We start from the raw sequence: 15,777 nt of genomic DNA, 5'->3' as shown, positions 1-15,777 counted from the left end.
CGTAACCACACCAAGGGGACCCTGGTCGTAACTTATAACTCCATATTCTTTTGAAAAGTAGCATCTCGTTAATTTCAGAAGACTGGACACGTTCTCGCGTGATAAAAATTATACATCGACATCTTGTCGAATTAACCTGTTATTTGTTTGCATGAGTTATGTTCATTGGATTACGGCCTGCACATGCCTACACTGTTCATGGGTCAGGGGTCACACAGTTTGCTGTGTCCGTTGCCATGGAGGCATGAAGACTTTGTATACCACCATGTCAAATCTTCTAACAACCCCTCCGACCTCCAATTGACAACGAAGCCATCTTTGGAGAAACAAATCAAGATAAATACCAAAGACTTATGCTACATCCAGATGTTGAGATTAAAAATTATAGTTGACATGTGCTCTTGTTTTTCGTGATGTTTATGAGTTTCGTATTTCAAACCCCGAAGTCGTCTACAATTTGTCAGCTCTTTCCGATGTGTGTCATACAGCGTTTTGACAGGAAAGAAATACTCTGAAAGCTCCTGTGCAGGACATCAGCCCTTTCAGCCGATTTCTGGTGTATGAACTCGTTCTCTTTACACGTTCCAAACACAACGTTAACTTTTGCATTAGACTATAAACACGTCCCGACAAAGTCCACTCTTAGTTTCTCAAAAGAATGTTACTTCGATACTAATAAAGCAATTCTATTAAGCTAAACAGGTCGTGTAGGTATGTATGCACGTTCTTTTAACTTTGTACTGCTTGACTTGCTGACCTTACCCATATAGCGGTGAATGCGAGCACAATCGGATTTATACGAAATCTTCTGCATCTAAAAAACTATGAAGAAAATGCGTAAAGAAAGACGATGGGATTTTTATCTTACCTCTGGGACATTTAAGTACACGACTTACTTCTTAAGGAAACTTTGCGCCAAAAACTTTGATCGACTAAAATATTTCAAATATGACGCACACCTCACTATACGAAAACTTCTTTGGAATTTGGTGAAAATTAAGAAAAGAATTTTAAGTTAGTCTACCGGATTGTTTCCATGGGAACGAACAATTTCTTACTTCTAGGGCGTATAGTAGAGCACAATTTCACTTTCGACTTGAATCAATGCGAAAAGCTATGCCTTGATGACCTCGTTCGTTTTATTTCAAAACAGGTTGTCACGAAGTTCTAGTGTTGTCGGGGAAACCATTTGCACATCATCTCACGTGTAAAGCCTGCATTTAAAACTACAACAGTTGTAGCAGAGTTATTTTGAATCATTAATTGACGTGACAGCATGACGACAATTGCCTTTTGGAAAGAAATTATATTTATTTTCCATATCTAATCACAAATATATATATATATAATTATAAACTCAGTATATGTAAAATGTCTATGCTGGAGTAAAGAGTGCCCAATACATATGTATGTAGAACGTTGTATATATATATACACACATCGTTATATATATATACGATATATATATATACATGTATATATATATATGTGTGTGTGTGTGTGTGTGTGTGTGTGCGTCTGTGTGCGTTTGTGTCTGTTTGTGTTTGTGTTTGTGTTTGTGTTTATGTTTGTTTGTTTGTTTGTGTGTGTGTGTGTGTGTGTGTGTGTGTGTGTGTGTGTGTGTGTGTGTGTGTGTAGAAAATAGTCCCAGAAACCCGTTTTGAAGAAGTTATGAATGAAGTACATTTATAGCGATTCTATAATTACATGTTGTGATGAGAACGCAATTTCATGAGTCTGAGTAATTTTACTGTACTCGTTGGAGCGTATTGTACCATTGCCGCAAATAGACCTGATTGTTTTACGACAATGGTAGAACGTATGGGGCGTAGTGGAGTGACCGGTCTGTTTACGGGCAAGGACGGTCGATCTATATATACCGCCTATCTGATGTATGTTTGTGTTAAAATGGCAAATCTCGCATTAGTAGGAAGTTTGTTGGATACGTGAACTTCAAAGTTCTCACCATCGCCATTTATGTCCTGATTCATGTATGTCTTTAGAGATATACGTAAGGCTATTACATTTTATAATTTCCGGAGCATAGGTCGACACACAAATTCTCATTGCCATGTTCGCTGACTCTAATTGTAATGATTTTTGAGGGGAGTATTTTTCAGAGCAAAACCCTACATACTATATTGACCGTGTCTCTTTAAATACAGACAGGTTTTCAACCAAAATCGCAATGAACCACCTAAGTTTCCGGAAATTACTAGTATTCATTACGCTTTCAACTCATATGTGTACCACCCAAGTTTGGTAAAACCCAGATGGGTAAAGTGCTACCGTATTGTATTTTTAATTATCACACTCGCCTAGGTCTGGAGACAGTTAACGTATCAAAGATGTATCGATCTGAAATGAGCCGAAAGTGTTACAAAGTAACAGCTACAAATATGTAAATTATAAACACATGGTTGTACGCCCTTGACACATACAACTCTGTAGTCTGTTAACAGCTGTACAAGGATAGTTTAAATGTCTATATCTTAGTTTTATCATTGTGTCTGCTGATCTCTTAGGATAGAGTGTCTCACTGTGCATGAAGATCATAATTCATATAGTATATAGGGGTAAACGTCGCCCCAGTCTTTTTACACACGTGTCTTTAGGAATGTAGCCCTGGAAATAAGCTCTCCGAGATCGCGAGAACTCCGACACGTATAGGACTACCAGCTCCCAACATATCTGTCTACAATAGCCCATCTTTCGTTCAGTCGCACACTTATCTATATGCAATGGCGCGGATTGTCCATGCCAATGCTTACATACGGGTTACTTTTACAGTCTCCAATATTGCAGACAGTTCAGGCACGGAAAGGTGAAAGTCACAGGCCACATTAACATGCTTTACAATAGACCTTAGACCACTATTATAAGTGGTCTGAGAATAAACTAAGACCCACATCAAATGAAAAGTGCCAAACTATGTGACTGTTAATGAATGAAAAGCCCAGTTTCAGTCTTTCAGTCTATATAGCGGTCAATGATATTGATTTAACCCATTGTCTAAGTTGAATAAACCTGTATTGTACGAGTCTATCGGTCGCCAAACATTTCGTTTAATCTCTCATTCGCTCTGTAGTTCTTATCAATGGCGTTAATCTGTCAGTGTGTACATGTGTGGTATGATATGGCCACACACAACACAGAAGGCACGCTTCATAACCTATATGAGATTTTAAGCTTACGATCAGGAAAATGTTAATTCTGTGCAAATAAAACACGTGACAGTAGACCTCTATATGATTTGTTTTACTTGATACCAAAGGGGAAATTCTTAAATTAATTTTCCCGCCAACTATTCGCATAAAGTGTGTCCCAGTCCGTACTATCCCACCGTCTTTATCGCAGTCTATGCATCGTTTCACATTTCTAGGTAGAGTTCCAGATATTTCGGCGGCATTTTGCCATCCACATATTCAGAGGAAACAAACAAGTTTTCGAGAACAAGCCGACACTGGGCGTATTCTAGAAGATATCTCAGTCTTCGGACTATGAGGCATCTTTGATTACAATCGAGCGGCCAATACCCTGTAGACGATAGACATAAGACGTCGCGGCTGCTCCAATCAGTCTCATGAAATATGTCCATAATTCACCCAACCTAAATCACGTACATTGCGAGACCCAGACTGGATAAACATATTAATCGAAAACATTGTGCGAGTGTATATATCACATAGTACACTTAGAGTATATACTTACCAGCAAAATGTATTTGTAACCGTCATTTCGAAGCCAATGTCGCACAGAAATAACCATTCCCGAGGCACTCGATCAATTCCTGGAAAAAGAGCGAAAGAATTCGGTGAGAAAGGCGATCGGAGACTCGAAATAGACGTCTGGAAGAGAACAATGGGCTCTTGGAATAGCCTACTTAAAACAAGACTCCTGCACCGGACCGGTCAGTTCATTCATTCGTCGCAGACTTAGGGTCGCACCAAAACATCCGCAGTCGGCATCAACTACTTGATATAGTTAACATACAGTACGCAGATCAACCCGTCTACGTTATCTCAGCTCAGATGGGAATCCTTGAACTTGCCTTTGAGAGTAGTTTCGGCTGAAACTTGCTGGGATGTCTTCAATACTCATACTACTGATGTACTCTGTAAACATCATTTTGCCTTCTAGTCTGTGATTGGTAGACAGTTGATCCCTCGGGTCGTGGGTGTTTTGCATACTGGTGTACCATAGGAAGTGTTACTGGCGGCCCCTTAAATCTGAAATCGACACTTGACCTCTGTTTTGATGAATTGCATATGCTGACACAGCATCAAGAAGGGGAATCCGTAGGTGATCAGGAAAGTACTGTGCAGTTGTTTGGCTGTATTAGTAATAAAGTGCCCTGTTAGTGTTTTTAGTTTATCTATATAAAATTATGGTCGGAAATTCTTCATGTAATTGTGGTTTCGCTTGGCATTCGTGATAGTGCAGTGGCACGTAAACCATCGATTTGGATCGGTAACTGGGCCGAGGTCTTTTTGTCCATATGAGTCATACTAAAATAACTACGAGAAAACATCCATTTACGACCATTTCCTTTCCTTTCTTTAGACTTCGATTTGCGGTTGTTCTTTTAAGTTGATTCACCAGTTTTAACGAGGAGATCAGTAAATCAGCTTCATGTCCATATTTTCGTACCAACAATGTTTAACTATTCAACCCAAAAATGTGGACGTACTTTACATGCTTCTTAACTTCAGGATCCGTGGGTTCATTTAATGTGGAGTGCAATTTCAGAGCAACTAAATTATATCCGTCCATCAGAATTATGTGTACACTTGTACATAGGCCTACATTCATGTTTAGTCAGAACTTTCTAAAGCGGTTATACATTGATGGAATTTGTTCTCTAGTGTTTAATAAACTATCTATTGATTTCATTGATAAACGAAAACACGTCAACGAGAGACCGGACAAAGCCCAGGGAGCACTTCACTTTCCCGCCAATACTTTACAACGAACTTCTAGGTTTTTTTTCGTAACTTTTTGCCACATACTAACATAATTTTAGACAGTAACAATAGAAATGACCATTCTTTATTGAAACATGTCATACTTTCAGTTAGAAAGTAGCGTATTACAAGAAAATCATTAAAATCCACACATGTATGTCAGTGAATGGGATTAAAAGGGCAGATGTGATGCCGAGTCTCGATTGCGAACACAGCTAAGGGTATTACCTTTTTACAGACCGACTATCTATTGTCAGTGACTCGATTGAAATAGGGTCATTGCCCAGTGGTAATGGGTCATCTCCATCGTAACAAAGCCACTTGCAGACGATCGATTGAAGTTTGTCGCATGCGCAGACGAACTAAGGTACAAGCGCCAACATCGAAAGAAGTTGGGAAACTAGAAATCGGACGATGCAGCAATGTAATTAAAATATAACGCACAAAAAGGAGATCAACTCTCTGAGCGATAAAGTCTGAAACAAATGACAATATACGAAGGAAATAAAGGATATCTCGCCATATTCCTACATGATCAGAATTTTGTCAGATCTGAGACCCTAAAAGTCGTCTGAGGGCAGATTGAATTTGACGCTATCATTGAGATCGGAGATACATGCTGAAAATATTATATCCATGGTTTTCCGTATGATAGATAACGAACGAGTGAAGTGCTGTAGTTCTGATCTATTGCATCGAACGATAGAGGGCGATAGCAAATTTGGTAACCTTACATGCAGTCGGAAAGGTCCAGTCGTTGGTCCGCTTTTAGTAACCACTCGCTATACCAGAGCTATTACATATACGGAAACAACGACTGGATCAGGCTACGTTATACATGTTGAGTGACTTTATAGGAAACATTCATAGCAATTTCAACCCACCTGATTCCATTACTGATCAAAGAATTATATGTAAGATAGTGTAGGCACATGATTTTTATTTGACTATTTGAAAGAATGGAATGGTGCTGATTACATTACACCTTTAGCAGCGTCAGTTTTGAAATGATTTGAAATACTATTTTAATTTTTGGGTTATGACATCTCTATTCTTATGTTACGTCATTAAACCATGTAATTATTATACCATTTTAGAGGTTTATGCGCTTAAAATATATTAAAGTGTTTAATGGTCAGAAGGGAAAACGAGGGAGGGTTGATAATCAGAACCGTACAATATTGTTGTTTGACTGAAGAGCAAAAATATAGTAATGGCCTTGAACAGAGCTATGTTGAACTATTCAAAAATTGATATAACAACACATAACAACACAAAGTATTGCAATAGGTATGTCATGATGGTTTGACAATACCAATAGGTTGGATAAGGCATACCTCAACCTCGTCACCGAGTAAACTTTACCCAGACTGTACTATCAACAGACAATATATATGTGTCAATATTTTATAAAAAGTCGACAGATAAAAATAAAAAATGAGTTTCCGTGGTTGTTAAACGACAGTTGCAAAAAAAGGAACACGGTACGTTTCAAGTATCGGGGTCTTTGCTTTCCTTTCACCAGATGGAATAACACTGTCTGTCACGCCACAGTCGACATTTTAAAACAAATATTATATATACAGGTGGCATGGAGCGTGTCTTGAAATTCGATATACTGTTTTTGAGGTTTTATGTATTAAATCTCGTCCTTTGTGAGAGCTCGCCGAATGATGCTCTCTAAAAGGTACATTGTATTGTCGTTTTTTTCGGTCAATTGTCCAGCAATTGGTCTGAAATGGGCCATCTGAAACCCAAGTGAAGGTGAAACAAGAACAGTGTTCAAGTTATACAGACAATGGGAACAGGGAATTTAACACACTCATGTTTCAGTCGGCAAATGTGTTTACACAGTTAAGTGGCTTGTCAAGTAGTCGTGTTGGATAAACAAGATTTGGAGTTCGTAAACAAACCTGCGATCATCACGCAAATCTTCCAACTCAAGCTCCGCATTGTATGTGTAAGGATGTAGGTCGATAGTAAAAGACAATATGCACGTATATCCTTCAGTTACTGGTACTGGGTTACCCTACAGTACAAATCCTTTGATATCTATGGAGAAGTCACGGTCTTGGAGGCTATATCAGTTTTTAAAAAGATTTCCACCCGATGCTCTATTCCAATGAACGATATCTACTCATCGATGCAGTCGGTCAGAACAGCCAATCGTTCTTAGTGCCAAGTCCATTCTAGTATCCGAGTCTACAGCATTACATAGCGAGACACATGGACCCGTGGAGAGATAGAGCTATTATTGCATTAGAGCGGGCATAGTCTACAGTTTAATTTCTACTAATTATATAATTTAGGGAATTTTTGTATTTGTCAATCTTGGAAACATGTCAAAAAAATCTAAATACCATTCATTCATTCATTCACTCACTCACTCACTCACTCACTCACTCACTCACTCACTCACTCACTCACTCACTCACTCACTCCCTCCCTCCCTCCCTCCCTCACTGACTCACTCACTGACTGACTCACTCACTGACTCATTCATTCATTCATTCATTCATTCATTCATTCATTCATTCATTCATTCATTCATTCATTCATTCACGTTACATGTAAATGTATAACGCTGCAAACTTTCTGAATCTTACGCCTCCTCGAGTGTTACCAACGATCCCTACTTCCCGGCCTATTTCAGATTTATACCTATAATTTTTTTTACTTAAGTTAGTCGGGGATGGCGTTATTCCTATAATAATTCTGACATTATGGTGTGTGTGTGTGCAATATCATACACCAGTCTTGGAGCGGACTGTCTACTATATATGGCAACGCACGTTACGGAGAAACGCCCACAGGGGCACGTGTTATTGCTTAGGTTGCCGTTTTCTTTAGGAAAATATCGTACGAATCCTGCTGCTACAAATGTATCAATCTCTACACTAGTTGAAATATTAAACTCTTTTCTCCTTACAGGTAGGAATATATAGTCAAAAGGTTGTTATATTTAGTCTGTAGACCTGGAGAAAATAAATCTATGAAATGTTACACGTCCCTATGGAAACGCCCGGCACACGAGTCTTCTTGGTTACACCATGGAGTTATTACATGTATTATTGTACATCCATTATTATAGTGATAGTTTTGTTACTTTGATTTCCATAATGATCAAGTGCTCTTTCACTATTCTGGTTTATCAATCAATCAATCAATCAATCAATCGATCGATCGATCGATCGATCGATCGATCGATCGATCGATCGATCATTCATTCAATCAATCAATCAATCAATCAATCAATCAATCAATCAATCAATCAATCAATCAATCAATCAATCAACCAATCAATCAATCAATCAATCAATCAATCAATCAATCAATCAATCAATCAATCAATCAATCAATCAATCAATCAATCAATCAATCAATCAATCGATCGATCGATCAATCAATCAGTGAATTTATAACGCGCCAGTTTCCACTACAATATAGAGTTCTGGGGCGCTGTACAGTTAGAATGCTCTGGAGAATAGATGTCTTCAAGTTCTTTTTTATGGCATTAGCTGTTGGTTTTTGTCGTATTTCTAATGGTAGTGCATTCCGTAGACATTGACAGCACTTTTATGAATCTTCTTCTTTTGCCGGTTATCTCCATATGCATTTCATAACTTCATGACCTGTTTTCATCGTCACCATTTCAGATTTCAAAGAATTTTCTTCCATTACCCTCATTTTAAAACTAGGTTTTAGCATAGACCCTACTTTCCTGTAGTGTCTATGGTTTTAGTTCCTGGACCTTGTTATCTCTCTCAATTTATGTAATTTTTTTCGTTGTCAATATTTCGTACTTTGAACATGTTTGTGGACTTGTAAGAATTATCATTCGGAACTATCATTGTGGACTTGTAAAAATTATCATTCGGAACAAATATGAAACCGGTTATTATGTGTGCCACGTTGTAACTAAACCAGTGACTTCATACTGCAGTATAAAATGACGTCATCCCTACTATTAACATTTCTAGTATTTTATTTGGTATTTCATTTTTAGATTGTTTCAGTCACTTTAATAACTTTCTGTTCAACACAAGAAACCCGTGAGGTTATTCATGGACTTTGTTCCTTTACTTTAAACAAATACAAATGTGCCATCATGATAAAAGCCGACGGTTCCCTGGAATTTGAATATAGTCTTTACAAGTGGTGGAAACACATTCAACTTGATCGCTCATGCCATCATTGACCATTGTCAACTAGTAAACTGATTACAATACCAAATTAGTTAAGAGTTGTCACAGCTGGGCGCATTTAGAGGACAGGTGATTCTGATACTGGCTAAGAGTCAAAGTCATCTGTTCACAGAAAATGCCATTGGCCTTGTTACAACATGTATATACCCTTGAAGGAAACAGTAACACCAAGGCTGATGATCAACCGTGCACATCGATGTATCATTTTTTCCCTTGAACTTGTGACTAGACGGATGAAATTTGCTCGATGGACTTTTTGGCGACTGAGATTTTAGTTTAAAACACGTAGAACCGAACGGGTTTGACATGTAAAATTGATCGTTGATCAACCTTGCCTATACTACAACATTACCATCGTTTGAAAGCCTCTTTCTGGGTTCAGTCTTTCAGGTGCTTGAAATTTCTTAATGAAAACACAACTAATCTTGAATCGATGATAGACATCCTTCATGCGACTTCCACAACTTTTTACATTCTTGTCCTTGTACCTTTAAAATTGAAATTACCTCTCAACATATTTCCTTTCATGTTTAAGTGCTCATCAGATTTGTAACGTACATTGAAATGAGTGATCATTGGTGGCGACAGGACAAGTATGATAAAGTCCAACAGTGTGACGTCGGTGTCATTCAGATTTCTCGTGAGTTAATGGCCATGTAATTGTTAGCTTAAATGGCAGAATGCGGCTTAATGACGATGTTTTTTCAATTCTGTCTTTTGTCAGCGACGATTGACACACCTGTTAGGCGACACTTGTGATAAGAGGTTGGAACCGGCAAGTCCACAGTCTGCAGCCAGGGACTTGATTGCCGACGATACCAATCGTTTTCTCGTTCAAGATTCACCGACTGATATGTTCCAATTCGCATTGGCTCCGTTATTGTCAATAATCGGTGTGCCAAAAGTATAGATAGAGTGAGTTTTGACAAGGTTTTTTTTTCTCGAAGTGAGTTCGATCTGTTTGTTATTGTCGTGTTTCTTCAAATATGAGTAAACGCTAAGTTACTGAAACATCAGAAAACAGCAATGTATTGTGCCAGTGTACGGTAGATCTAGTGTGTACATATGTAATTTGACCAGTGTATATGATATCGTAATTGTGAGTTCTGGTTTTACAAAAGAAGAAATGGTCTGTGAACCATGTCAGTTCGGTGACAATTTTGGATAAAATGAATAATATAGATATTAAACACCGATCCACTGACTAATGCGCATACAGACAGACAACCGATTGACTCTTCGAACAAGAAGTACTGACATCAATGGAAATAACATATTCCTAAACATTGACACAATTGTTGATTGTATGCTGCCAGGTGCAGTTGGTTCGTTCAACACTTGATCACACACATAGACATTTACCAACCTCATATGAATAAGTATGTCCGACTGGATTGTAGTAAGCTGTCAACAACCTGGTACACAACAACACACGATGAGTGAGACGTGTCTGCTTCAGCCCCCACCGGTAACTTGAATGCGAACGCTATGCAGCTAAAAGTAAATACAAAGGATCACAACGAGGTCGCCTAAAAAAGAAACACAAAACTGTCCCGAGGCCACGGAATAGCCAAAGGGCAAAGGTCAACCAAGTGACAAAGTGGCAGTAAACGTGATTATTTTATGCCGGGAAAACAAATAACCCGTGCATCTTTCAGATAAGATTCACCGGTTCTTATCTAGTCTTGTCTGCTGAGGGCGCCCTAAAAGTCTACAAAGAAACCCGGACGAGCTACCGAAGCTAAAATGAATTGAGTTGCAATTGAAAATCACAAAGTCAATTGTTGTTTTGAACGTCCAAATCCTTACCATAGAGAATAATGTATATGTATCACGGCATCAGTTATGTAACGTTTCCACATCATTAACACTAGCAAGGACATGTGGTACACCCACAACGCGAAATTGCTGAATGCATGTTGTGACAAAAAATCTTTAGGTATAACTGTCTGTGCCAGCGATAACATTACAGATAGTCCGGCGTCATTGTATGGCAGGTTGTCTAATGTATCATGTTTACAGATACATGTAAATACAGAGACCGACAGACAACAAATAAGTCGGGAGTCAGTAAACGTTTGATAAATCTCGTACTTCATACAATAAACCTGTACCAATAGTTTACGGCTACATGTGAATGAATATTCGATGTAGCAGGCAAGGAAGATTATTCAAATTAAAAATCCAAAGCACTGCAAGTTTATTTGTTAGACTTAAATTGCCCAGGATTGTTACAACCCATCCCATATAATTGTTGTATGTGACTCTGTAATGCATGCCTTTTTGAAAAAAAAAACAATTCAGAGAGAAAGATTTAACCAGCCTGATCCTTCCCATCTCAGTTCCCATATTCGCTGACAACCGCAGTAACCTGGCAGGTGTATGTTTGTCAGTGAGTTAACGGTATCAAAGTTTGTCGTATACATCAAATATTTGTTTGACTTGTGAAATCTTGTTTATAAGCATGTCAAATTGCCCCATTTTGATATAATTGTGAACTCTCGTTTATGGTTAAGTAATTAATAGTCTGAGGAAGGCACGTCTGTACACTCATAAGTTACCATGATAAAACATAATATTGTTCAGCTCGTTTCAAGTTCTGTAAGTCATCCAAGACGATTGTGTCTGAGAGAGAATTATATCTATGAACTCTTCATGACCCTGAATGGAGCCAAGAAATGGTTCGAAATACACATTTGACATAGCGTAATTAGGGAACGAGAAGAATTTACGGTGGGAAGGGGGGGGGGCTGAGGAGAAAAATCCTCCATCTACCCACACCCTCCCCACCAGCGATCATCACCCAAATCAAGATGGAAGGGAAAGCCTTGCTGGCTAAGTGTCTTCCTTCGCATTTAGTGAAACTGCGCGATCACAGAAACATGTGTAATTTTACCCCTTTCATATAGTGTTGGTTTAATACGTCAATATTAACGATATTATCGTCATTTTATTGTATTCTGATAGAAATATTCTGAGCCATAACTCGGGAAACAAATGCCTGTGGCGTGTCCACACCATCGCATGCTAAACGTTACAGCGCAACCATACCCCCCATATCCATTAACAATGCCTCGCGTCTCCATCGAACATATTCCATTCTTGTTTGAGTTAAACGTCGTAACACGTAGACTGGTAGGTTGTAAGCGTGGTAACAAGCCATGCAATCAATTACCCAGTCACTGCACAATAACATAGACTATTACGAAAAAACGTAAAGAAAGTAAACCAAGAGTGTTTATTATTCCACGTGTAGCGACCCGTGAGAAATCATGTCGCATTTTAAAACTCATCTCGTAAACATCTCAGTACGAACATTCGATCCACCCACACTGAGTGACTTTCATCACCTGTGATATAGCCTATGTACTTGATTGATCTGTGACTCCGTTACTAGTCTATGGATAAAGAACGGATGTAGCGGTGACGTCACAGACTCAGTGATGTCACAGACTAAGTGAGCAGACAGGCTACCATTTAATTATAATATCTAAACAGGAATAAAAATCAGATACGTTACAAATCAGTTGATAGTACATCCGTAAAACGAATCGCAGTGCAACTGTGGTATGTACCATGGGATCTAAGAAGTTTGTTCTCCTCTCGCCCTTGTATTGATAGTACGGGTTTACGTTTGTCACTTTGCTGTGTCATTTTGTTTTGTTTTGTTTTGTTTTTTTGCTGTTGCTAGTTTAAAGTCCCATGCATACCGCACACACCTGTAGATTCATTGTTCCTGGATGCTGTATTCGACGTACATGTGTATTGCTATTGTCTTGTTGTTTTACTCTAATTTCTTGTATGTTTTTAAATTGTATTACTCATTGCTATTTTGTTCCATTATTAAACATTTCCATATACCTCGCTACCTCACCAGACACGAACAACTGACCTACAATAAACCCTGTCATAGGGCGTTGCCATAGTAACTGTGCTGTGAATGGACGTTATGTGCATACTTGTACTATGGGTCACCTGAGATAAGGGATAAATTGCACCAGTTCAGTGGTATTTATTCCTGAGACATGTGTCTTTAATGTCAAAACATCACATAACAATGGCACAGTACACAGTATAGAACCCTATGCGGGATTTCTCTAAACCGCAGCGACCCTACTTTGATACCATAATTGGGGGTTGGGGGTTGGGGGGTTGGGGTTTCACCAAACTTCATGAGCGTTGTTGTGTCATGTAGGGTCTATATATGGTTGTGTGTGAACATTTCGGACTTAGTTCTGCTTGCACACGGAGTAAGTCGTCCCTTCCTTCTCCAACCCATGATTCAGGGTAGTGTTGAGGGTCATGTCAGTAATCTAGACCCGTGCACCGGACAGGACTAAAAACGACTACACATTGTACTGTTTACGCTACGTGCAGGTTATTTTCACCGGAAAAGGGGTTATCTGTTTTTCCGGTGAATCATTTGTTGTGTTCATTGGTGACTTGTATTGTCAACAAAGTGTATTTTGTTCAACCTGAGTTAACGAAATCAATCATATGCCAGGTCTTCCCCTTCAAGATCATATGGCCAGACGAGACGAGACGAGACGAGACATCTTCTACTTACTCGTTATCCCACGCCGAACGTTGTCTGACTCACCTTGCCAGTTGATCGTACGTAGACTTTCTTTCTCACCATTGGCTCCGGTGAAGGAACTGTCGGCAAAGTCACACACACCATTGGAGTGGAACGATGTATCAGAGATTGATGTGAAGAGATGGTAGTGAATTGACCTCTATGACCTAGGCGGCAGGACACCGGAAACTATTGTCTGGAAGAGTCCCCCCTTACTTTGCAATTTACTGTAATTACACTCAGACAACTGTACATATAGAAGAATTGTAGCCTTGTTTGAGAACTACTATACAATCACTGCACAAACAGAACTGTCTGTATGTACCATGACTCGGGTCAATTCGTAATGCGTTCATACAATCATAACCGCTATACCCTATACAATCATAGTCTATTTTAGATAAAACGTCCTATATAAAATCAACAAGACAGACAAAACAAGTAAAGTTGTAGCAAGGACCGTGACATAACGATCATATCACTGTGTACATTATATAGGTGATTCACGGCTATACCAGTCAGTCTACCCATGGACGAGGTATAACCGTGGGTGATACTTCCATGGTCTACCTTAAGATACCGACGATGACAATGAATTTGTTTAAAACAAGTTACCACTTTATATATGCCAAGACTAAGCGCAAGAATCAATGGAGATAAACCACAGGGGCATGTGGACCAAGGGTTAGAATATGATAATAACGCACATATATACATGTGCACACATACGCATACGCGCGCGCAGGTGCGCACACACACACACACACACACACACACACACACACACACACACCACCACCACCACCACCCCCACCCACAAACTTTAGTATATGACCAAGCCACGTCTGCTCATGTTATACTATCTATTACATCTCACATCATGTCTAGAAAAATAACCTACACATCCCTGTGCTAAAGATCTTTAGGCACCAGGCCTACGTGGCCAAGGTTGAAAGACGTCGGGTTGTTGTGTACACGACACCGCCGAGTGTCAACTTCGTCTACAGATATACGTTGACACTTCTTTGTATTGTACGATCTAAGGGTTCTTTACCCGATTACTGGAGAGGGTATACCTTTACTCCAGACGGTACTATATTTGTATTTACACCTATACAACGAGGTTTACTTGTGAAGTACTCCAAATGAACGCTCACTGCCCCTGGCCGTGGCTAGCAACTCAGACAACTCGGTTCCCTATGTAGTGTGATCGAATATGGGTAACAATTCATTTATGGCGAGACAGTCTGATGGTGAGTATTTCATTCATGATTTTGGGAAAACATCGATCGTACAACCCTTTGGCTAGATAGAATTAAATCACAACAAAGAACTCTTATACTCACTTCGTTTCTTTCCGCTACTGTTACGAATTGAACAGCGATTCTGAGACGTGCAATTCTGCAAAAATTGATCGTGTCCTCGTCGGGTTTCTTTTCACCTCGGCGTCGCGTGTTTCTGTTTGTAGGCACCAGTTTGGAGTGACTTCGGTCTGTATCGGTAAATTCTTCTGTTGGAATGGTCCCTACCCCTTTCAACCAACAAAGCTTTACCAGGTCAGAGGTGAACAGAAATACGAGGGCGTTTTCTTTGTCGCATTCATTTCCTCCAAAAATATGCCATCTAATGAATAACTGCATGTTTTCAACACCTTCCTATTGTGCTAAAATATTAGTCCTTGAGAGCAAAGGTCATTGCATGGACTTGAGCTATACATTAGAGTTGTAAAGCTTTCTTCACTTGGACAACAAAATTATTTTTCTAAACAATGAGTGATTTATGGGATGTGTATTTTACGTTCTGATTATTGTTATCTTTCAGGGTATGAAGACGACACGTTTTAAATTTAGTCAGTATTCTCAATTGTTCACCATTCTTGTTTTAATAATATTAATTAGTGTAATGACTACTACAAATCACACCTTGGCACGAATTGATCATATACTATATAACCATAAGTTTGCCCTGAAAACATGATGACCTGGTTAACTATGATACAGTGTCATAGATAATTAATTAACTTTGTCCAATA

General features: G+C 39.0%; 1 protein-coding gene across 2 annotated transcripts in view; it reads right to left on the bottom strand.

The window, feature by feature from the left end:
- LOC144432733 (NADPH oxidase 4-like) overlaps window positions 1-15,231 on the bottom strand; it is a 43,436-nt gene extending 28,205 nt beyond the window's left edge. The window contains exons 1-2 of one of the 2 annotated variants that reach the window (XM_078121004.1): window positions 15,092-15,231; window positions 3,712-3,790 (exon numbers count right to left, since the gene is read on the bottom strand). In XM_078121004.1, coding sequence (XP_077977130.1) covers window positions 3,712-3,768 — 57 coding nt within the window. In that variant the 5' untranslated portion in view covers window positions 3,769-3,790; window positions 15,092-15,231. Of the gene's footprint in view, window positions 1-3,711; window positions 3,791-13,769; window positions 13,819-15,091 lie in introns of those variants that run through there. The other variant, XM_078121005.1, reaches the window with a different exon arrangement.
- Window positions 15,232-15,777: the final 546 nt, after the last annotated feature.

This window comes from Glandiceps talaboti, chromosome 3 (genome assembly GCF_964340395.1).
Source record: "Glandiceps talaboti chromosome 3, keGlaTala1.1, whole genome shotgun sequence".
Classification (NCBI taxonomy): domain Eukaryota; kingdom Metazoa; phylum Hemichordata; class Enteropneusta; family Spengelidae; genus Glandiceps; species Glandiceps talaboti.
The sequence above is the reverse complement of the archived record's forward strand: the minus strand, read 5'-3'. Positions and strand labels throughout refer to the sequence as shown.